Raw genomic sequence first — 22,257 nt, 5'->3', positions numbered from 1 at the left:
TCAGAAGAAAGGGGGCATTGTGTTCCTCAAAATTAAGCCGGAACTTCTTTTTATAGAGCAGATTTGCAATGGGTTCATAAAGACATCATGAAATTGAGGGGTGCATTTCTCAGTGACCGAGAAACATTATATACATACATACAAGTATAACTTGAGTTTAATGCTTGCAAGCAATTATCAGTCATCCAGTTTGAGGGTAAAATGTTGACTGTCCACGCCAGAACTTCTTGTCCTGCTTCATTTTCTTATGGTTTTAGGATTTAATCTGTTGTTAGGTAATAAACAGCACTGCTCCGGAGATAATACAGGAAGAGAACTGCAATTTTGTAAAGAGTGCCATTACAGATCTGTTTTTAATTAGCTGTTTATCTGAAAAGCATCTGAGCTCACTTGCTGATCAGCTGCCCTAATCCCTTTTGTGGATAGTAAGGCTACACTGTGTGTCGGCTAAAGTGAATTAGTTAATCTTGAGCTTGAACAGATTTCGCACTGTCTCTCGGCCTCCTGTTGCCTCACCTCCCGCAGCCTGCTCTCCAGCTCCAGCAGCCGGGTTCTCTTGGTTTGCTCCTGTTGACTCATCTTCTCCAGGTGTTCCTCTAGTTTGGCATTTTGGGCCTCAAGCTTGCCTGCCTGAGACTCCAAATAAAACTTTTGCTGTCGAAGCTCTGAGATCATTTCTTCCTGGGCTTTCCTAAAAAAATTCAAACAGATGCCGATTATATCACCTGTTTTGAATTTATATTCGTAAAACAAAAGTTGGAGCTTCATGTGTAAACAATTTAATTGCACTAATACAAAATGCACGGTGCAGCAATTTAAAACATCGGTACCTGCCATTAGACTAATTATTATCTTAAAAATCAATATTAGACAGAAATTTAGAGTCTGTGCATCTCTAATTGTATTAAACAAGTGTGATACAATGCATCAATACAATCATTTTCATTCTATTATGTGCAAATTAATTTTACATTATTTACATTAATTACATTTTTTTTCAAATTTGCAATTAATGTGAATAATGTAATCCTGATATTTCAATTGAAAACACTACAAAGCCAACTTATCAAATGTTGAACCTGAGAAGCACATTTAATATAATAAGCATATTTATCCCCCGTGCTGCAACAGCACAGTGCAGGAAAATATTCCATTCTTGCTGCAGGCAAAAGTGCAGGCAGGCCAGAGTTTTATAATTTTATGGCAGAGCTATGCTGCAGTAATGCACACAAATGCCATGTTCTTGCTGAAGTAAGCAAGGCCTTCCCTTAAAAAGATGTAATTTGGCATCGTATGTTGCTCCAAAACATTAACTTTCCTCTTAAGTAGAATAAAGCGTGCATGATTATTATTCTTTTATCAGTATTGCCATTTTCCATCCAAAAGCAGTGCTTCTTGTTTATATGCATGTGCATTCATGGATTAAAAAGCTTATTTGAAGTGCTCTTTAGCTTAGTTTCACAACTATAATGTTTATTTCAGTCTTGATGCTTGCATAGAGAAATTCCTCAGGATTATCTAAAAATATTATGTACTGTAGATGATATTATATTGAGAATTGTTGATTAATTTGCTCTTACTGTTTCACTTTTTACCTTCTAAAGACTCAGTCCCTCTGGCATTGCTTGTTTTGTACTTAGTTATTACCTACTGCTACTTAATATCAGTATGTTATTTGAAATATGTAACTGGTATATAATTGAAACTAAGAAAATATTTTAGCGTTTAAAGTCATCTTTGTACCATTTTGAATTAAATACAGCATTCAAATGGTTAGTAAGCTGTTGAATTCTGTTTTTGTAGAGCAGACTAACTTCTTTGGTAATAGGCTTGTATATTCTATTAAGACTACATGAAAGTGCATTTCCTGTATTTAATCTTAAAGATGACACAGTTTACACACAGCGGGGACAGATCAGCCATGTTGCACAAAGATGTAAGTGCAGTCAATGTGTGTGGACACACTCATCAAAGCACAGTGTGGGCAGAAGGTCTAGTTAACTCACATATTCTTCTGGGTGTAGATGCTGCTGTTAGCAGCCAGCTTGTTAGCCTCTGACAACTCAGCGATGCGCTGCTCCAGGTTCTTCATCTTTGAATCCATAGCATTAATGGTCTTTGGGAAAGAAGAAGGTGCAAAAACATGCTGTAGATCACATCCCAACACAAGGATATATTCTCCACTGACTGATAACCAGATCCGGGTCAGAATATGGGACATTCAGCTGCACATTTTTTTTTTTAAAGGTAGAAAAACCTTTTACTTCAGAAAAATCCTATTAGAGACTATTAAGGTGTTGCCTGAGTCGTCTACTGTCAATGTCAGATGACTACCTCTAAAAGCTTCTTAACTGCCTCAAGTCTACCATATTAACCAGATTAGAACTTAAGCCCAGCCTTTATAGTGCAACAGGAAGCATACTCTAATTTAATCCGTCTTTTTAACCTGTACATTTAAAAACAAAACAAAAAATCACTACTATAGTACTATAACAAATTATGGTGTAAAACAAAAAAATATATTTGTCTAATCCTTAAAATAAATGCGTAAGAGACAGCCTTTACCCAATGAGATTAGATTGGGAATGCTTAGTATATGTAAAAAGGAATAAAATACTTTAAATCGGATAAATTGCATATATTGTTTTTCTTTTAATATCACAAAAGTTAAAAAGTTACCTTTACTCATTTTAAATCAGGCTTTGTGTCAACCTGAGCATAAAATTTACAGCAAATGCCTGAGATGATATGAGGTTTTGTTGCCTTACTGCTTTCTGTTCACTGATGAGTTTACAGTTCTCCCTTGACTCCTCCTCCTGCTGCGCCCTTCTGGCCTCAAGGCTCTCTTTGTCAGCCAGGTCTGCTTTCATCTGGGCCTCAAGAACCTTGATGAGCGAGAACCAGTGAATAAATCCAGTTTTAATTTGACACATTGCTATTTAGATTCCGGCCTCCCATGTGAAGCAGTCATTCAATGATATGGTTGTAAATGTATAACCTGATGTGGAAATATTAATTAGTGTGGTGTCACATCTCACCGTAAGACATGTGACAGCTCTGACTTAATCCAAAGCAACACTTATTTGAAATGTCAGGACTGACTAAAACTGACTGGAGCACACATATATGCTAATATTTCTTTAAAATATCTGCAACAGTCTGAGAAACATTAAGCTGACTCACTTTGATCTTGTCTTCATAAAGCCTTTCCTTTTGAACCAGTTGCGTTTCCATCCTCTGTGCAGTTGACTGGGCATCCCTCAGGTTTTCCTCCAGTTCCTGGACAAATTACAGTTGTAAATGGATAAATCTAACGTGATAGCCACAGATTAAAAAAAAAACAAAAAACTTGACTACATTTTAACAACAAAAAAAAAAAAAATTAGATGCATATACACACAAATTCTGTATTACATACAAAGAAAAAAATGCTAAAACACAGATGAAGTCATAATCTCTTAAAAACAGAGGCAAAACTGCTCTACTACACCAAAAACATTACAAAAATTAAGAAACTTGCATGGAAAAGCTGGAAATCCACAAGTCGACTGCAGTAATGCCTGCTCATGCTGACTCTGGTAAAATCATGAATATGTTAAAGCCTATTTATGTACCAATACTGGATGACTAGTAGCCATTTGTGATGGCTCAGCTATCTAAGTGAAGAGTATGTAGTGTGTACATGTGTGTTCTCCGATATCTGTTGAGGATAAATGGACAGAGGGCTGGTTGAGTGGGCAGTGGGGTGAAGTTAGGGGTGGAGTGATGGAGAGTATTAGCAAGTCTTATCTGTAGCTCTCACCAGGATCTTTTCAGCCATCTGCTGGATCTGTTGGGATTTGGTCTGAATGTCATCCTTCAGCTTGTTTTCCCGACGCTCAACCATCTCCAGCCTTTTTACCTGATTCTCAAGTGTCTTCCTGCCCTCCTGCTTACACAACAAAAACGTAGCAAGGCTAATTACACAGAAAATTGCAGGGTAGTCCAACTGTCAAAAAGGTTATTTAACATACGAATAGAAAGCATTAGCATTAGCAGGTCAGTCTGGTACCTCCGTCTCCCTAAGACGGCGTTTTAAAGTGTCACTAGAGTCGGTTTTGCCTTTCAGGCGCTCCAGATCTCGTTCCAGCCGCTCTTTGGCCTGCCGAACATTCTGCAGCAGCTCTGTGGCTTCTGTGCTCGCTTTCACTGCCTGGGGAAAAAATCAGGAGGTCAAAGGCTGTTAGTAGATCCCCAGACAAACATCTTGATATGCTTGTGCAATTTCTGCCCACTAGGACAAAGAGAAAACATAACAAAAAAACAAACAAAAGCAATTCTGCTGAATAAATAATGAATAACAGCAGAAATGGCTGCACAGCTTCATCCTGGATACATACACATGTAATAGTGGTCTGTTGTTTTTTTTTTTTTTCCTTTTTCAGATAAATAGGAAAGATTACAAAATCCAAAGGCTTTAGTAATTGAAATGTAGGTAAAAAAAAAAAAAAACCCAAAACAAACAAACACAATGTTTGTTACAAAACTAAACAATGAAAGACAGTTGTGAAAGAACCGACCTTGGACAGTTTGTCTTGGAGCTCCTGGATCTTCACCTGCTGCTCAGAGTTTGTCTTAAAGGAATAAAAAACAATTTAGAACGTGAAAAAACTCAAACTTTGGGGTAACTACAGTTCTGTAAGCTCTGCACACATTTTTGAAAAAGGAAGAACACCTTTTCAAGTTTGGAGAGAAGCTCCTCCACTTCAGCTTTTCCCTGCTCTTTTGCCTAAAAACATTAACAATATGATAAGAATTGAGCATAAATTCATCCCGAAATATTTGATTCACATGAGTAAAACAGCTTGGATCCAGAAATTACTAATGATGGAAAGAGAATGAATAAAAACCTATTTGATATTTACTGCAATATCCTACAATAAAGTGTATGAGGCATTTTCTCTGATTTATAGTATGCATATTATCATTCATTTATTCATTCATTATTCTGCAAGAGGGTAAGGACAGCAGCAGAAACAGCACATTTTTTCTTCTGAAGGATCCCTCCCCTGTTTTTAGGTCAGCAGGGAGATGTAATCACTACAGCAGTGCACCCTGGGTCTGCTCTGGGATCTCCTCACAGTCTGCCATGCCCAGATCACCTCCAAAGGGAGGCATTCTGGGCCCTTCCAAACCACACGACTGTACCGATTCAAATGAGACAAGTAGTTTTTATCATCAACAAAACTGTCAAATATTAAACTCTTTATATCCAAGTAAAATGCCCCCAAACTAGGAAATGCAGTTCACTTGAATCCAACTGTATTTTATGATCAAAAGCCAAAACAGAAATCATCTTCTCTGTAAAGTGACAGTCATGTTCATAATTCATGAGATGTGCAACTTGTAGTTTCATTCCAATCCCTCTTAACAGATTTGTGCTTTGCTTTTTAGAGCAGATCAAAAATACAAAGCACAAAAAAGTGTTCCTGTTATTTGGTTCAATTTAGATTTAGACATGACATGAACTATAAACATATATGGTTTAAACATATACACATTTACATACCTTCTGGATCCTTTGTTGGTATTCCACAGCTTTTCTTTTGAGCTCCTCACTTGTTTGTCTCGAGTCTCTAAGTTCAGCTTCATAGAGGTCGCTGCGACGTCGGGCAGCGGAGAGATCCTCCTCCAGCTGCCTGATGGTCACCTGCATCTCCTCCAGCTGGGCATGGTACTCCTGACGTTAATAAGCACACAGTGGTTAACACAATTAATTAAATTAAACATACAATTTACTGTAAAAACGACCACATGTTATGCAAGCTAACTAATGACCAGATCCAGCTCCTCAGTTGGGTAGAACGAAAATTCTTTTGCACAGATTTGATTTTCACCTCAGTTCAACTTATAATTTTCATTTAAAATCATGAATTTATATTAGAAAGTGTAAACACTGTGTATCATCTCCCTAATTAAAGGGTTGATGAATCTGTAGATTAATGATCAAGTCTCCACTTTTGTACCTTGCAGTTATGCCATCTGCAGGAATGACCTTTGAGCGCTAAGGACAAGGGAGTCCTTAGAGGGAAAACCCTCCCTGTGTGACAGGGACACACTGTGAGGAAAAGTAATCTCATCCCTTTTTCAAGGACTCCACTATCAGTTACAACGGTACAAACAACACCGTGTCAAATAATTTCCCCAAAAAACAAAAAACAGTATGCAGATGCAGTTTAAAGGCACTTTTTCCCCTTTCACTAGACGGTTTTATTATAAATACCATGAAGTGTCCATGAAATAATTCTTCATCTGCACCACATCATTATCATGATGAGGAGGAGGATTCAGAATCATTTAAATGAGAAAATTTACATACTTGCTCCTTAATTTCTTGCAGTTTGTTGCTCTGTTCGCGTATGTCGTGCAGCAGCTGCATGGCCTTGTCGTCCTCTCTAGAGACTTCCACTCGTGCCTCCTCCAAGCTTCGCTTTAGGCTCTGCAAACAAATACGTGTTTCAGACTGACACAAAGTGCAGCAAGATTTTAAAAAAATAAAATAAAATAAAATTTAGTTTACAGTATTCTTACCTTCTTTTTTTTTTTTAACTACTGAAGCTCTAGGCTACTGTCTGACATTTCCAATTGAAAAAACAACCCACAATTTCATCAGTAAAAGCTGCAAAACTTCAAGTTAAATAACAGAAACTTAAACAGGAATTTTTACAGATTTTTTTTTTTATTACAAGGCTAGAGGGAGTTTCAAAAAACTACAGCCAATAGTCCCATCAACATTTCTGCTAAATCAAAACCCAAGTTTGAAAGGAAACACTTTGTTTGTTTAACCTGTTCTAAAAGTTGTCAACTGCAACTCTACCATACTTAGTACAACAGAACTTAAGCATGACAATGCTACATGGGTTTAAGTCATTATTGTATGCCTCAGTGATTGTACTACACTTGCAATCTTCATGAAATGGTAGATGCATTTTTATAACAGATGGAAAGCCTCCAGGGTAGAAGAGGTTAATTCAATAAAACACAAATGGACAATGCTGGTAGTACAGTATGACTCACGCTGCACTCTGTAATGTAGGTGGCAAGGTCTTGCTCCAGGATACTCCGCTGAGTCTCAGAGGCCTTCAGCTCCACATCCTTCTGGTGGAGCACTGACTCCAGGTCAGTCATCTTACGCTGGAACCTGGAGATTTCCTGCTCCATCTGAACACAGCAGTGAAAACATCACTTGTTTAAAATCTTCACCTGAAGGTTGATTAACATTGCTGGTTTGTGTCCCAGCTGTCTTCTGCCTGCGTCAGAAGTATAAGGTACTTAAAGTGGCTATTTACTTCACTATAAATAAGGGGTCCATTAGCTGTAAATGATTTTTCTAACAAACGGCCAAGCAAGAATGCTTTAAAACGAGTAAGCTGCTATGTTTTTCACACTACAAAATGAACTTGGCTCATAACAGCACCAACAGACGCTTCCTTGATCTGTGTTAGGCCAGTCAGCCAGAATAAACACAAGAAATCTGCTAATAAAATCCACAATAATGAAGTGATGTTGCTCAAAACAAAGTTTCAAAATATGGAAGTCCAATTTCACAGTTTGTCTAAAAATAAAAAGCCTTCTTTCCAGAATTTGTTAATGTTATTTATTTGCTAATCAAAGGAGCATTCTGAGTTTGCCAAAATAACAGCGACAGAAGACAAAATATACTGCGGATTTACTAAATTACGTTAAAGCTGAAAGCTTTGTTAACAAAGGTTTGTGATGAAAAAACAAAAACAAAGAATGAAAGCCAAAACAGGCTGTACATACTCACCTTGTGACATTTGTCTTGAGTTTCTTGTAGTTCTTTGCTTTTAAGGTGCAGTTTCTTTTCCATTGAGTTGGTCTTAGCAGGAGAGTTGAGGCCTGCAGACACTGACCTGGGGCAACAACATTTACAGAAATTCTTGAAACATAAATATTTCAACAATCAAACTGGTGCACATGATGTTGAAATGTGCATTGCAATAATTTGTTATTTAAACACAGAGACATATTCACTCTAACTAGGGGCAATGTTTTCTCTCTGGCGAGCGAGTTCCTGTCAACCTCTTTATAATCAACAGACCAGAGAGCGCAAAATGCTTCAAAAATCTTCCTTTTGTGCAACAAACTATGGAAAAAAAAACATCAATTAAAAATGCAACAAATGACTCGAATGATCAGTGAGACTAATGAACAAGAATGGGGATCGGCTGGCATTCTTATATTGCCACATAAGGACACAACACATAACAGCAAGGCTTACAGTCATTGTATCTGTAATGAAGTCGGTCAAAACGCAGACACAACACCCACACGTCATAAACGAGCAACAGAAACCAGGAGCATAAAAGCTGACTCAACCTTCCCTTTGGAGTTGGTGACTGAAGAATATCTAGTGATGACAATAATTCTCCTGACAACAATTAGGACAACAGAACAGCTGAGCAATTTTTATGCAGAGCAATTTGTATATATATTTTTCTGCTGCAGTATGATTAGGACAAAACAGACGGCATGAACAAAACGGACCTGCAGACCCGGGAATGTTTGCTGTTAGCCTGACAAAATAATTTGACAGGAGAATTTGGGCTATGCTGTTGCGTGGGGCTGGTCTCCAGAAGGCTCAGTGTGAGTACAATACACTCTTTTTTTGTTGTTATTTGTATAAGGTAATGTTCCATTTTGTTTCCATTCTCTGCAGCAACCGAGAGCACCAAGTGAATTTTTCCCATTTTGTTGACCAGAGACAAGGCAACTATGAATAGAGGTCCTCTAAATAAATGAATGAATCTGTATGAATGAGTTCACAAACACTGCAGAGGGATCTTTAATAAAGTTGACTCAGACTGAGTCACAGTGTTAAAAATAATCACGAAAGCAAGCACTGCTCCCTTTGCCTCTCTGCACCGAGAAGCATCCCCCTGAAACACACACACAACATATATACAGTATACAGAAAAGTGTGTGCACACACATTTGGCTCATACTGCTGAAACAAAAACAGCAACACCCTAGGCAGTCCTTTTTCACAGGCCTCTAGATTAAACAGAAGCATTTCAGCCAGATGCCAATTAAAAATTGATGTTAGACATCAAAATTCAAGTGGGAGATTTGGGGGGGGGGGTATACAGATAATGTGGCCATTAAATAATTAGCTGGAGATTTTTGCTTGAGTTTCAGGAATCATAGGTAATACTTTAATAGCGCTAAACATAATGTGACCATGAAGAATTTAAGTATTTAAAAGAGGGAAAATGTTAGACCACTCTTTCCACTGAGGAATGGGAGAGCTGTCATGTCTTTGAACTGTGGAGGAAAAAGAAATGAGTAACCAGTGCAAACTGCATTATTGAAGAGACTCAGAAAGACAATGACACAAAGAAAGTTAAAAGGCTTAGCAGCACTCATCAGGTACGCAAAAGGATGGATAACAGTCATGTACACTGAAGGAAGAAACAAACACACGTAATACTAACAAGCAGTGTGATGAAAACAAGGCAACCTCTGGGGAAATCTTTTGTAGGACATGCAAAATTCCCAATAACAATTTCTTCTTTCAATTTGTGCTTAAAATAAAATAACACACACACACACACACACACACACACACACACACACACACACACACACACACACACACACACACACACACACACACACACACACACACACACACACACACACACACACACACACACACACACACACACACACACACACACACACACAATGTGTGTATATACACATATTTTTTTCTCTGTTGTTAATATAAGTGATAGCAGACTCTTCTTCTCCTGCCATTGCCAACATTTTTTGGTCATTCATGTGCTACATGTCCTGGGGCAGTTTGTTCAAAAGGGTTCCCCATGTAAAGCTTTGACCATGATGGCACCACTGTAAATGGCGGGAATTCAGTACAAACACTTTTTTTTTTTCTAAAAGCCCATGAATGTCCTCAACGGATTTCCTGCATACTGTGTGACCAGTTGCCAAGATACCTTGTAAAACAAAAATCATAGCCTATATGACAGGATTACATTTGACGCCAATGAAGGAACAATGGGCACCTTTACCCAGTATCGGTAGATATTTGGCACGACGTTGGATGCCTGACCAGACAGACTGACCTAATAACACCGTTTTATGTCCAGCTCCAAACAGGCAAAAAACAGATATTTATAAACTGTAAATACTGCACATGTTGTATTAACCATCTCAGAATTTCCTTAATCCAGCCAAAAATCCTAACAATGTAATTTTTTTATGGGTGTTTAGTATGATTTTCCGACACCATACCACAGACAGCTTCTTATAAATTTGAGGCAAGTTTTTAAGAGGATTTTGCTGTTAAGTTTTTACTAATGAGGAGTCAGACACACAAGTTCAAAAAGGAGAAGAAAAAAAAACAATAGCAGGAACCCCCAAAACAGATGATTAGCATTTCATTATGCCTGGCTCTAGGTTCATTTCTCTTTCCTATTTGGCATTGTAATGAAGAATGTGTACACGGATATGCATGCTCCCACACACGCAACACAATTCTGACACATCTTATGAACACTGAGCTCCTCTTAATCAAATGCAGCATAGAAAATGACTGGCTTCTGTTAAAAACCTTGAACAGATGACTGATGGTGTAACAGCAAGGGACATAGACATTAGAAGAGGGAGAAATAACAGGAGGAGATGAGACGGGTGAAGATGGGGGGTGGGGACTGGGAGAAAAAAAAAAAAAAAAAAAAAAAAAAAACATCACGGTTGTAACCATAGAAATAATTCTCTCCCCCAATCTGAGCTCTCATCCTTTCTCCAGTCTAATCTGCTAATGCTTTTTCTCCATTTCTGTTGCCGCTGCTGTCATGATCTGCAGTCTCCAGCACCATTAACCTCCGAGAGCACTAGCATGGGGCTGCAAGAACAAAAACCCATCCTCTTGCTTTATTATCAGGGGTTAAGAAGCCAAACACAATTAGGTATAATTACAGTCCCAAAACCCATGCCGTAAAAGTCAGGAGCCCATTATGCTTCACAGTAACAGAGAAGGCACAATAACAGCAGTGAGGGTGGGAGTGTGTCTATGTGTGGGGTTCCACTTCTCAGCAAACCTCATCGGCACACTCAGCCGCATACCAATCAGAGTCGATGGCAAGATAACACCAGCTAACATCCTCTGAGCCATTCATTTGATCTATCTGCGCACTGGATCACTTACGTGTGATCTGAAGGTACAAAAACAAGAAGTCAGTAGGAGAGAGCACCACAGAACAGGGGGATCCCTCCCTTTTCTCATTCCTTGTCTGACACAGCATATGGCCAAACCCTTTTTGGCCCCAACAGGCACAACACTAATGACAGGGACAATACCAACTGCCCTGGGCACCATGCTAGGTCACCTGAAACAAGGCTACCTGGAAATTGTTGCCGTGGTAATGAGGAGACTAATGGCAGAACAGCATTCAGTACTAGCATGTGGTCTTTAACCAACAAAAGGTATTAGAAAGGTGCATGCAGGAGGTCTCTGCATTGTCTAAAGAAAAAACAGGCTTTAGTCTACTTTAAATGATCCCAACAATGACTAGTAAACAGGTACCACTTACTCAGTTTTGGCCAATAGTATCAACGCTCTGCTGAAGAACCAGCCTAGAAAAGGCAGATCCTGGCCCTGGAAGCCCGCCGGCGGAGCTCCTTGCTGGGCTGCTGAGGCTGGCCAGGGGGCTGCCTGCTCCGGCTCCTCAAAATTAGAGGTGTCATCTTCAGCATGCAATGCAGGAACGAAAGGCGGGAGAACTGCAGGGGAAGAGGATGAGAGGTGGGAATAAGAGAGAGGGCAAGGGAAAAAGGAAGCTGCTATGAACAAGGTACTTAAAAAAATGTTAAAAAAAAAAAAAAACACAAGGAGAAAGGGGAGAGAAAGGAAGGGAGGAGGAATAGAGAGCGGAGAGCGGTGGGAGCCTAGAGTGCAGTAAGTCGCGCGTTGATGCACATGCTGCCTCTGTCCCTCCCTCCTCTCTCTCGCGCTCTCTCATACACACATGCTCACTCACTCTCTCACTGCAGCAGAGCAAGCTAATCAGCTGGACGCAAAGCTGATGCATAAAGCTCCATCCGTGTTCAGTTGTGAATAAACAAGGATGATATTTTTAATGCAGACATTTGTACATATATTTATTTTGAGGTTTTTTGCTTCTACTCAAACAAAATCATTAACAAAGAGAAAAATAAATAAAGAAAAACTATAAATCTAAACACTTTACCATAGACAAACAGCTGTCAGTGGTAAGAGGCAACCATGGGCATAGTAATGTTATATAATTACTTTCTAATAGGGGGGGGGGTTCATCTGCAGAAAAAACCTATTTGGTAGAGCCAAAACAAACACTCATCACCCCTGCAGATACACTTGTGAATTACAGTAGCACTGTAGGCATGTGCTTCTTCAATGTGACCATGCTTCACTGAAATTATCTATTAATTTGAGTGTTATGGGTGTGTTTTCCAATGGCCAGTCAGGGGAAACTGTGAAACTCACTGGCAACAATGACGTTCAACAAACGCACTTGTATTTCCGCTACAAAGAGCATGTCTGGTGTCGCCTGCGTAAACGATGCGTGCTACATCTGTTGAGAAGCAGATGAGTCGCAGATCTTAACGGTCTGCCTTGCCTTCCTCAGAAAAAAAACTGGCTTACTGCCAACAGCGCACAGAATCTCATTATTTTACTATAGACAACACCAACGCTATTGTTGTCTATGAGCTCACCCCCTGAACACACACACACGTAGACTAGATGTTGTTGGGTGGGGGTTTGGGTTGTTGTTTTTTTGTTTATATATAAAAGAATAAAAAAAGAAACCCAAGCATTAGAATTTGACAGCCAGTAAGATATCAACTGTGTCGTAACACAATTATAACAAGAATGTGTCATTTCAAGTGAAATTGAGCATGTCCACTAAAAAGACCGCAGAGGAGTCTCAAAGGAGAGGAATCTCCTCACCTTGTCGCAAGTTGTTCCAGTCGACACTGGAGAAGAAAGAGTGACAGTGGAGTCCCTGGAAACCCAGTCGCTCCTTTGCACCACAAAGTAAGCTCTGTACCAAGTCTACAAACTGCTTACTGGTACGTGGCTCCTCTGGAAACTTTAAGCAACGCTGTAGGCAAAAAAAATGAACAAGAATTGAATACATAATTTATAGACTGATTAAATATTGCCTAAATTATACTGCATATATTACTGATTGTAACAGGAATACTGATTAGACTATTTGTGTCTGATCTGTTATAGAGATTGAATACATAAACAATGACAATGTCAGCACCTGGAAGTTAAGGATGTTGTAGATAGTCTTGGTCGAGGTGGCTTCAGAAAAAGGTGACCGGGCATAAATCATCTCATAGGCAATGACCCCAAGGGACCACCAATCACACTCAACTCCATAGGTGCTGTTAGAACCCCCATTCATCGCTGTCAGGACTTCAGGGGAAAGAAAGTCCTGGGTTCCAACAGGCACTGTGGGAGTGGCCACCTGGGAAAACATAACAGAAACTCTGTAATGTCACTGCAAAGAACAGTGAAGTTAATACATATAGCAAAGTCTATATTCGACTTACCGTTTTGTTAGCAGTCAGCCTGGCAGCTGATCCAAAGTCAGCCAGCTTAATATGACCAGTCCGATCAATGAGAATATTCTCTGGTTTGACATCTCTGTAAGTGGATAGTTTAGTAGAAATTTGAGACTGCTTTTACAGAGCTGTTTGCTGTCTGAGTACTGTAAAATGCTCTACTGCTCCAAGCATAACGGAGACATTTGCAAACTCCACGGTGTTTTTATATCATGTGCCATCACACTCTACACTAAATTAGTTAAAGTGATAACAATTCTCATGTACAGGATCCGGTTATTGTGGCCTTTTCAATGAACATTTTTAATATAGACCTGGAAGTCGAGAAACCCACTCTACGGGAACACTGCCACTCCTTCATTGATCATGTTTTACTGTTAAGCCTTACTTGGCTAATCCTCTATCAATAACAGGTTGGATTTGGTAGCGGGTATTTTACCTGTGGACGTAGCCCAACTGGTGGACAGCATGAATGGCCTCTACCAGCTCAGCCAAATAAAATCGAGCCATGGACTCATCAAACTGATCCTCATATCGGTTTAGGAGAGACATCAGGTCACCGCCTGGCAAGTACTCCATCGCCTGAAAGCATATGTGTGTAAAGTGAGGAACTGGTAGGATAAGACTATAACCAGTGTATGGCAATTGAAGGATTGTGTGTTGTTGTTGAAGGCTGTAAAAGCTTTAAGAACGCCTCTAAATGTGTCTATATTTAGAAGAAAAAACAAAGCAACAAGTGTAGGGCCATGTGTTTGAGCTTACATCAAAGCTCTGCTCAGCATAAGCTTATAGGGTGGTTCACCTCATTATAGATTCAGTTATATAACACCGGGTACTATTGCTGATTTATCTATGATACTGCAGTCAAAGTATTCCTGTTCAATTGCTAAAAATATGTCAAGAATAAATGCATAATCCCAGTGTAGCCTAGAATGAACGATCATAGGATGAAAGAAGACACATTTAAGTCAAAGCAACATACTGCAAACATATCATAGCTCATTTGAAGACATGTAGTTTTTAAAGTTTGGAAAAATAAATCAGCTTTGGTTAATTTTGCCTAAAATTCTTTTTTTTTTCCTGCTGTCTGCACACTGAGATAAAAGGTGCCGTGCCAAGTTGATTTGAGCTATATGTTTAAAGCCATACAGCCATAAACAGGCAAAGCCCATGCACATGCACATGAATGGTCAGCGAGTCTCAATGAACGGGAGCATTCTCCAGTGTTACCTAGCAACAGGGAGACTGGGTGCCTCTCTGACACACGGATAAAGATGGATGCTTTGTATTTTCCTCCATGCTCAGTTAGGGAGCACAGAGACAGAGGGGGAGTGAAAAAAAAAAAAAGAGGAGGAAGAATTGAAACAGATATGCAGGGGACATAAAGGAAGGTATATAGATGGTGAAAGAGAAAAACAATGGGCAGGATAAAATATAAGGCCCGGCTGCACAAGAAACTGACTGCACTCTTTCCTACTACCTAAGACAGCCTTGATCATAAGGAAAAATACAGATTCATTGTAAGGTTAACAGCTAACTGTAACTGACAAAGTGCTAAGATTGCATTATTAAAGGGATATGTTTCCCCCTTTAATTAGTTATTCATACATTAACACAACATAAAGAGTATACATTCACTGGGTGTTTTAAATGGTAAACAGTAAGTTCAGTTCCTGATTTCCCTCCTCATTTTTTACAGTGATAGCTTAAAAAAATGTGATACTGTTGTGTTAGTTGCAGTAAGCTTTTAATTTCAAGCAAAACTAGGTCCAAAGATTGCTCACAATATCTAAGAAGCCACAGGAGGAGTCAACAATGAATTGTGTGATTTATCTGAACAAAATCCTGGTCACTGTGGGATGTACTGATGGCTAGCCTGCAAGCTAACATGACACTATAACAAAAATAATGACTTCTTAAGGATGAAACCTTTTCCCCCCCTGCTACAAACAGATTTGTCACTTTATAATTCCTCCTTCACATGCCATTTTGAGTGGCTGCCAGTTTTGTTGGTCAAATTTTGAAAATCAAACATAGAAAGCAGGTGACAATAGACAAATTTTGATGACTGTATTTCTAGGGTTCATGTATAGTGTGGGTTTTTGTTTTACTTCTGAGTCTAGCCAATTTCCCACAGTATAATTTTAGAGTTTGGGGGAATACATGGTGTGCTTATGATACTTTGAGTGACAGCCAACAGGTCATACCAACAAAGCTCAACTCATTTTTATTTATTTATTTATTTTTCATAGCACCAAATCACAACAGGAGTTTCCTCAAGGGGCTTTATATTGCAAGGTAAAGACCCTACAATAATAGAAACACTATGCACTATGCAACAGTAGGAAGGAAAAACTCACTTTTAACAGGAAGAAACCTCCGGCAGAACCAGGCTCAGGGAAGGGCAGCTATCTACTATGACCAGTTAGGAAGCCACTATACGGTCAGTACTATTTTGTAACACTGGTACTAACATTACATCGAGGCCTACACTACAAAATACAAGGCCTGTGCTTTATACATGAAGCACAAATATTGTATTAGTAATTGCAGTATGTTGTGTGTGCGATTTTCTCTCTGTGTTACAAAAGATCCTTAAAACATTCTTTTGAATCAGACAAATTTAGCAAACTAGTCATTTCAGTTCATCCTTAAGATAAAAAAACAGAAGAAAAAAAAATGTGCCGCAGTCTCACCAGGTAAACATGATCTTTATCCTGGAAGGCATACAGCAGCTGTGGGATCCAGGGACTACTGTTCAGAGCCAAGATCCTCCGCTCCTCTTCATGAAAAATCACCTTTGAAGAGTTAGAAGGTGTGCAATGAGCAGTTATACTGTTTGAAATGTAAGCAACACAAAGATTTACTGTGATTAGTATAATGGCCATATAAACAGATGTGTCTGAAACACAGAAAATTCCATATTAAGAAACTGAATGTGGGTTAAATGTAATTGCATTTTATTTCAGATAAAACTGCTTTTAATCAAACTTTTTCTGGCGATTAGAATTCTTGCCCTTCTTGTCTAGCTTCAGTTCTTGTTCCCTCTTTTTATAAGCGACAGATCATCTAAATTACACAAAACTGTCACAGGTGGCACGAAGAAGACATTTCTTCTTCATTAAAACTGTTCATTCTTCAGCTCCCTTTGTGTCACAGCTCATGTACTATTCTGACGGAGATCTGTCCGATTAGTCATATGCCAGAGAGCACAGCTGTGAAATATTGGATCCAAGTGACATTTGTTGTGCTTAGCCCTACAGCACTCTCCAGTGGACTTTTTTAGGACTACAAATTTTGAACACTAAGTAGCTAAGACACTTCAATACTCCTGAGGAAATCATTTTAATGGTGGACTATTATAACAAAAAATGATAAAATAATTATCCATCCCATGCATCCTGGTTAAGTGGTGTTTCTAAATTGCTCATAGGTCTGAATGTGAGAGTGAATTGTTGTCTCTGTGTTAAAATAATTAAATAAATACTTTTCAATAAATGCTTTTATTACATGATTATTCTCAGTGAATTTCATTCTCACAGAAATCCATCTCAAGTACATGAACCTTTCCACTCCCATACATAGCTTTAGATGGACTCTAAATCTACCCGTTTTATAGGGTTTCTACTTGTGGTAGTGAGCAAACCACAGGTGGTATTATAAACATGAATAAAACATTAATAATGGGCATTTGTTCCAGTAATCTATGACAGTGTATCCAAAGAAATCCTGAAACAAAAGCTACAGTCTTGAGAAAAAGAAAGTTTTTTTCAGCAGTCTATGCAGTCATGTGAAAAATGAAGTACACCCTTACTGTGTATGAATTAAGAGCAGGGGTCCCCAATCTCAGTCCACGAGGGCCGGTGTCCCTGCAGGTTTTAGACGTGTCCTTGATCCATCACAGCTGATTTAAATGGATAAATTACCTCCTCAACATGTCTTGAAGTTCTCCAGAGGCCTGGTAATGAACTAATCATGTGATTCAGGTGTGTTGACCCAGGGTGAGAGCTAAAACCTGCAGGGACACCGGCCCTCGTGGACTGGGATTGGGGACCCCTGATTAAGAGGGTAAGTAGCAGCCAGGTGCTGCTGATCACCAGCAAATGTGATCACCTCTGCAGAAACAGAAGTTCAACAAAGTAATCCAAAGGTCAGATGGCCCAATATTCAAAGAAATTGCTAAAGCTACACCCAAACTAGGTCATGTAACTTAACAATGACCCCAAGCACAGCAACAAATCTGCAACAGAATGACTGAAAAAGAAAAGAATCAAGGTGTTGCAATGGTCCAGTCCTCAACTAGACTGAAAAGTCTAGAGCAGGGGTCCCCAATCCCAGTCCACGAGGGCCGGTGTCCCTGCAGGTTTTAGATCTCACCCTGGATCAACACACCTGAATCACATGATTAGTTCATTACCAGGCCTCTGGAGAACTTGAAGACATGTTGAGAAGGTAATTTATCCATTTAAATCAGCTGTGTTGGATCAAGGACACATCTAAAACCTGCAGGGACACCGGCCCTCGTGGACTGAGATTGGGGACCCCTGGTCTAGAGGAAACTTAAGATAGCTGTGCATAAACAAATTTTCACAAACCTCTGCAAACAGAAGCAACGTTGTAAAGCTACAAAACTGTAAAGTGCACAAGACTGCTACAATGGAATCCTTAAAACTTTCTTTTTCACGCAACTTTAAATGGAACCAGCATACATTTATTTTAGTACTCTCACCTCTGGTTTTCCTTCTGGAAAAAAACTATTAACAAATAAATAGCAAACTACCAAAATTTCCTTTTTTGTGTCCCAGATATGTATAGCAAAACTCTCTGGTACGATGTAGTTCTTAGAGGATGAAACTTACATTTTCTTGAGTGCGTAAAACTGTCTTCTTCATGACTTTAAGTGCACAAACACCTCCAGTAGCCTTCTCTCGGACAACGCGGACTTCAGCAAAACGACCCCGACCCACCACTGCACGCAGGTCAAAGTCTTGAAGCCCGGGCTGTAGGGCCCGCAGCTCCGAGACAACTTCGGAAACTGTTTCAAAAAGCACGAACAGCTCAGCACAGCACAAACAACTTTTTCACCCTTTATGGATTCAAAATTTGAAGTAAAACCTTTAAGACATTTTTTTGAATGCGAACAATCAGCTAAATACCTTATTCTAACTAGAACCACAGCAACATACTCTTAGTACAATTATCAAAGTCCACCTTGCAGATATTACAAAAAATGCATGCGCCTTGTAGTATGCTAAAGAGCATTTTAAAACTGTGCATCACAAATATAACTGCTCTGAATCAATTTCATCAGTTGATATAATCAGGCTCTGTTAAAACGGATATGACTGATAAATAAAACAAACAAAAAAATCTTGCTCATATTTAAAATGTATGCTTACATTTATTGACGAAGTTTGCCACATGATGTATCTTCATAAGTTCTGGGGAAGTGCACTCTTGGTAGAGAAGCAGCAAAGCCTCCAGAAACTCTTCCCGACCTAAAGTGCATCCTCCCTGCTCCCCACACAGACTCAGTCGTCCCTGAAAACAATACACAAACAAGAAAAGTGGAGTCCACAGGAGACTGTTATTTGGGATGTTTTTAAACTGAATTTTAAGAGATCGAGCTGATGCTGATTTTAAGCTGATACATTACTTTACCTGAAACAGCTGGTTGAGTCGTGAGCTGCGGCTAGTGATAGGGTCAGCAGAGGAAGACGGTGTTTTCAGGTTTCCCTGACTCACGTATTTAAACTTCAGCATGGTCTCTTCACAGCATAAAACCAGGTAGCAAGTCGAGGTTTAAATCCAGAGCGTTAACGAAATATTGATACCTACGGACCAAGGAAAAGCTGTCACTTGGTGTCAACAACATGCCCCCCTTTAGCGCGCTAAGCTAACGGTGGGTAACGTTCGCTTTCTAACTTAGCTTATAAAAAAGAACATTAAAGACGAAACACTCTTGACATATGAATAAAATTAAAGCGGTCTGTTAGGAAATTACTCACCAGCTTGTCATTTAGGTAGCTATCATACTCTTTTTAAGTTACATAGGCATATTTATGTGCTTAAGAGCACACTATTTTCTACACGGCCAACCTGTTTCCGGTCAACTTTCAAATTTTGCGCGTTGCCCGCCCAGCTCACGAGCCTGCTGAATGAATCTTGGTTCTGATTGGATGTTCCATTTTATGTGGGCGGGCATAAATGCAGTTGTTAACCAATGAAAGTTGAGCACACCAAGGAACGCTGGGTAAGGTTCTGAAGAGGGGGGTGATCTTATCAACAAAACAGTGCCTGAATATCACAGTTAGTTTACAGTCTAACAAAGTGCCTAATAGTAGAAAAATAACAAGAATTTTATGAGCATTAATTACAGTGCCCCAAAGTTAAAAAGAAACGGGGCCTGACTAGATTCAAAGACTCAGAAGAACCAAACATCAGGTCGACAGTGATTAAATAATTGAAAAGGAATAACAGGTTATCAGTGGTGGTGTAGCAAGGATTTCTAGTGTCACAAGAAAAACAAAGCTTTTTTTCACATCACGCACCCTTCTAATGCAAATTACTAATAGTCGATAATTATTTCTTTCTGGTCTGAATTATTATTTACTTAATTTTAATATACTTATAAGTTTGTTTGTCTAATTCACAGATCGTTTTAACACTCTCACTCCAATCCCATGTATTAATTTATACAAAATAAATGGCATTGAATAATTTACAAATAACCAGAATCAGGGCTAAAACCTTTATTTCCAACAGAGATGCATGGTTCATTTTTTCAGTTCCAGTTTTCCAAAACTGCTTGGTCAGTTAGCCTAAACCAATAAAGAGCTTTAATAAGGAGAGACTAAGGACTGGCCAGCTGCCTTCAGCATTCACCAGTTTCTGTGGAAGGTGTCAGAGGTGGGAGTTTAAGCTTGGGGCTGAGTTTGGGATTTGGGGTTGGGAGTAGGGTTAGGATTAGGATTGGGATTGGGTGGTGTAGGGGCAGGGGCTGGAGCTGGGGCTGGGTCTGGACCAGGAGCTGGGGCGGGGGCAGGGGCAATATAGCACCCTCTCTTATGCCACTGCATGTCCCGCACACGTCGGACGGACTGGATCTGAGGTGCAGTGGCTCCCCAATCATTCCAGTGCTTGAAGTCTCCTTGCTCAAACACATACTGGCGCCCTCTGTAGCCTGGATACATGTATCCTACCCACCTTCATGAGGAAGAGAAACAGTATCACATTTCTGGGACAGTGATTTTTACGCAAATTTAGTATAATTTTGCACAAATGCACTTCTGTCTTACATTTCATGACTTCATTTCTGATAAGTGAAAATCAGTGTAGTGAGAGACTGAAAATGGTGAAACTTACGTTCCATTGACAGCCTTAGCACTGGCCACACGGTCTTGGAAACCATGAGCCCACAGACTGGGGACATCATCATCAACAATCTCCATTTTTCTGCCTTCAAAGCCAGCGTTCTCAAACAGATGTAACTTGTGATCTGCACTGTCCTGCAGAAAATAAACAGTATATTTCCACATTTTTAACATCAACCCTTGCGAAATCACAAAAAGTCTGAGGTTAATTTAATTTCAGGTACTTACCACTTTCAGAGGCCTAAAGGAGCTCAGGCTGTAGCTACTCTGGCAGTTGGTCCAGGTGCTCCAACGAGGATACTCTCCCTTCTCCAGCACAAACAGCTCTCCAGCAAAACTTGGACGCTCAAACCCTACCCATCTGACAACATGGAAAATCAGCAACCCATATAAATGCACACATTTATTGCAAGCAAGGGCAACAGCTAGAAAATAGGATCAGCATGCAGGGAAAATGAAGGAAGGGTAACTGAGTCACTCACGGTCCTGACTCCACAATGACTGAACCAACCCTTTGTGTCTTCTCCAGCACATCTTTACATTCGCCAGATAGCTCCACCTTTTTTCCACGAAAGTTCTCATACTCAAAAACCGCCAGCTGCAACACAGGGACAGGTGGAGCAGTTGAATGATGCAGTCCATAATCCTGTGGTCTTTTTGAGCTTGTTTAACAGAAAAGTCCTTGTTGTTAAATCTGGTACCTTATATGTTGCTCCAACCCCTCCTTGGCCCTTTTCTGCAGGCAGCTGGTCTGGGGTTCCCTGCTGGTCTGTCATTTTTAGTCTACAAAGCACAACAATGACATTGCTTAGTGTTAGATTAAATATATACACCTGATATACAGAATAAACATTCAAATAAAAATTATGAGATATGAGCTATTGACTTTATGCATGAAAAGAAAAGGTTTCCTGCAAGATTGGATTGCATAATACAGCTTTAGATTCACATAATCTTGTTGTTCAGAAATCAATCAGGAAGTAACTTGCAAACTTTTGTTTAGCTTACACAAATCTTACTTGTATCTGTTAGAGTAGTACACTAATAGTCCCTCTGGAGCCACACAGAAGAAGTTCTTGAGAGAAAACAAAAAAGGGAAAAGAATTATCTTGGTTCTTTTTCCCTTTTTCTTTTTTTTTCTTTACCTTGATGGCTTGTGCTTCAATGCACCCCGTACAAGCCACGTTTTCCGTCTTCCCTCTTTCTTTTCTTTGCCCTTTCTGTCTGTGACTGAGTGAGGATCTGT

At 39.5% G+C, this 22,257-nt stretch overlaps 2 protein-coding genes across 6 annotated transcripts in view; both read right to left on the bottom strand.

The window, feature by feature from the left end:
• Positions 1 to 19,787, bottom strand: part of cita (citron rho-interacting serine/threonine kinase a) — a 37,091-nt gene extending 17,304 nt beyond the window's left edge. For 3 of the 5 annotated variants that reach the window (XM_039612540.1, XM_031747871.2, XM_039612542.1), the window contains exons 1-22: positions 19,647 to 19,787; positions 19,300 to 19,472; positions 19,038 to 19,179; positions 18,498 to 18,673; positions 16,335 to 16,436; positions 14,078 to 14,220; positions 13,627 to 13,720; positions 13,335 to 13,541; positions 13,013 to 13,166; positions 11,616 to 11,805; positions 7,808 to 7,913; positions 7,057 to 7,200; positions 6,359 to 6,478; positions 5,549 to 5,719; positions 4,715 to 4,768; positions 4,560 to 4,613; positions 4,052 to 4,192; positions 3,803 to 3,931; positions 3,184 to 3,279; positions 2,769 to 2,885; positions 2,007 to 2,116; positions 517 to 691 (exon numbers count right to left, since the gene is read on the bottom strand). In XM_039612540.1, the coding sequence (XP_039468474.1) occupies positions 517 to 691; positions 2,007 to 2,116; positions 2,769 to 2,885; positions 3,184 to 3,279; positions 3,803 to 3,931; positions 4,052 to 4,192; positions 4,560 to 4,613; positions 4,715 to 4,768; positions 5,549 to 5,719; positions 6,359 to 6,478; positions 7,057 to 7,200; positions 7,808 to 7,913; positions 11,616 to 11,805; positions 13,013 to 13,166; positions 13,335 to 13,541; positions 13,627 to 13,720; positions 14,078 to 14,220; positions 16,335 to 16,436; positions 18,498 to 18,673; positions 19,038 to 19,179; positions 19,300 to 19,401 (2,727 nt within the window). In that variant the 5' untranslated portion in view covers positions 19,402 to 19,472; positions 19,647 to 19,787. The remainder of the gene's footprint in view (positions 1 to 516; positions 692 to 2,006; positions 2,117 to 2,768; positions 2,886 to 3,183; positions 3,280 to 3,802; positions 3,932 to 4,051; positions 4,193 to 4,559; positions 4,614 to 4,714; positions 4,769 to 5,548; positions 5,720 to 6,358; positions 6,479 to 7,056; positions 7,201 to 7,807; positions 7,914 to 11,615; positions 11,806 to 13,012; positions 13,167 to 13,334; positions 13,542 to 13,626; positions 13,721 to 14,077; positions 14,221 to 16,334; positions 16,437 to 18,497; positions 18,674 to 19,037; positions 19,180 to 19,299; positions 19,473 to 19,646) is intronic. The other 2 variants (XM_039612541.1, XM_031747872.2) reach the window with 2 other exon arrangements.
• A 627-nt stretch (positions 19,788 to 20,414) lies between these two features.
• Positions 20,415 to 22,216, bottom strand: crybb3 (crystallin, beta B3). The gene is made up of 6 exons (XM_031747879.2): positions 22,157 to 22,216; positions 21,713 to 21,794; positions 21,494 to 21,609; positions 21,240 to 21,372; positions 21,004 to 21,146; positions 20,415 to 20,844 (listed from the first exon to the last, which is right to left on the bottom strand). The coding sequence occupies exons 2-6, from the start codon at positions 21,785 to 21,787 to the stop codon at positions 20,556 to 20,558; spliced, it is 756 nt and encodes a 251-aa protein (XP_031603739.1). The 5' UTR covers positions 21,788 to 21,794; positions 22,157 to 22,216; the 3' UTR covers positions 20,415 to 20,555.
• Positions 22,217 to 22,257: the final 41 nt, after the last annotated feature.

The sequence above is a fragment of the Oreochromis aureus genome, linkage group 5, assembly GCF_013358895.1.
Source record: "Oreochromis aureus strain Israel breed Guangdong linkage group 5, ZZ_aureus, whole genome shotgun sequence".
Lineage (NCBI taxonomy): Eukaryota > Metazoa > Chordata > Actinopteri > Cichliformes > Cichlidae > Oreochromis > Oreochromis aureus.
This window is presented reverse-complemented; position numbering and strand designations above follow the sequence as displayed.

Excerpts from the sequence above, each read along its gene's own strand:
- crybb3 (XM_031747879.2), bottom strand. The coding sequence starts at position 21,787 with ATGACAGACCAGCAGGGAACCCCAGACCAGCTGCCTGCAGAAAAGGGC. Across the intron at positions 21,373-21,493 it reads GTCATTGTGGAGTCAGGACC|ATGGGTAGGGTTTGAGCGTC; the intron begins GTGAGTGACTCA and ends CCATGTTGTCAG. Across the intron at positions 20,845-21,003 it reads GCTAAGGCTGTCAATGGAAC|GTGGGTAGGATACATGTATC; the intron begins GTAAGTTTCACC and ends TTCCTCATGAAG.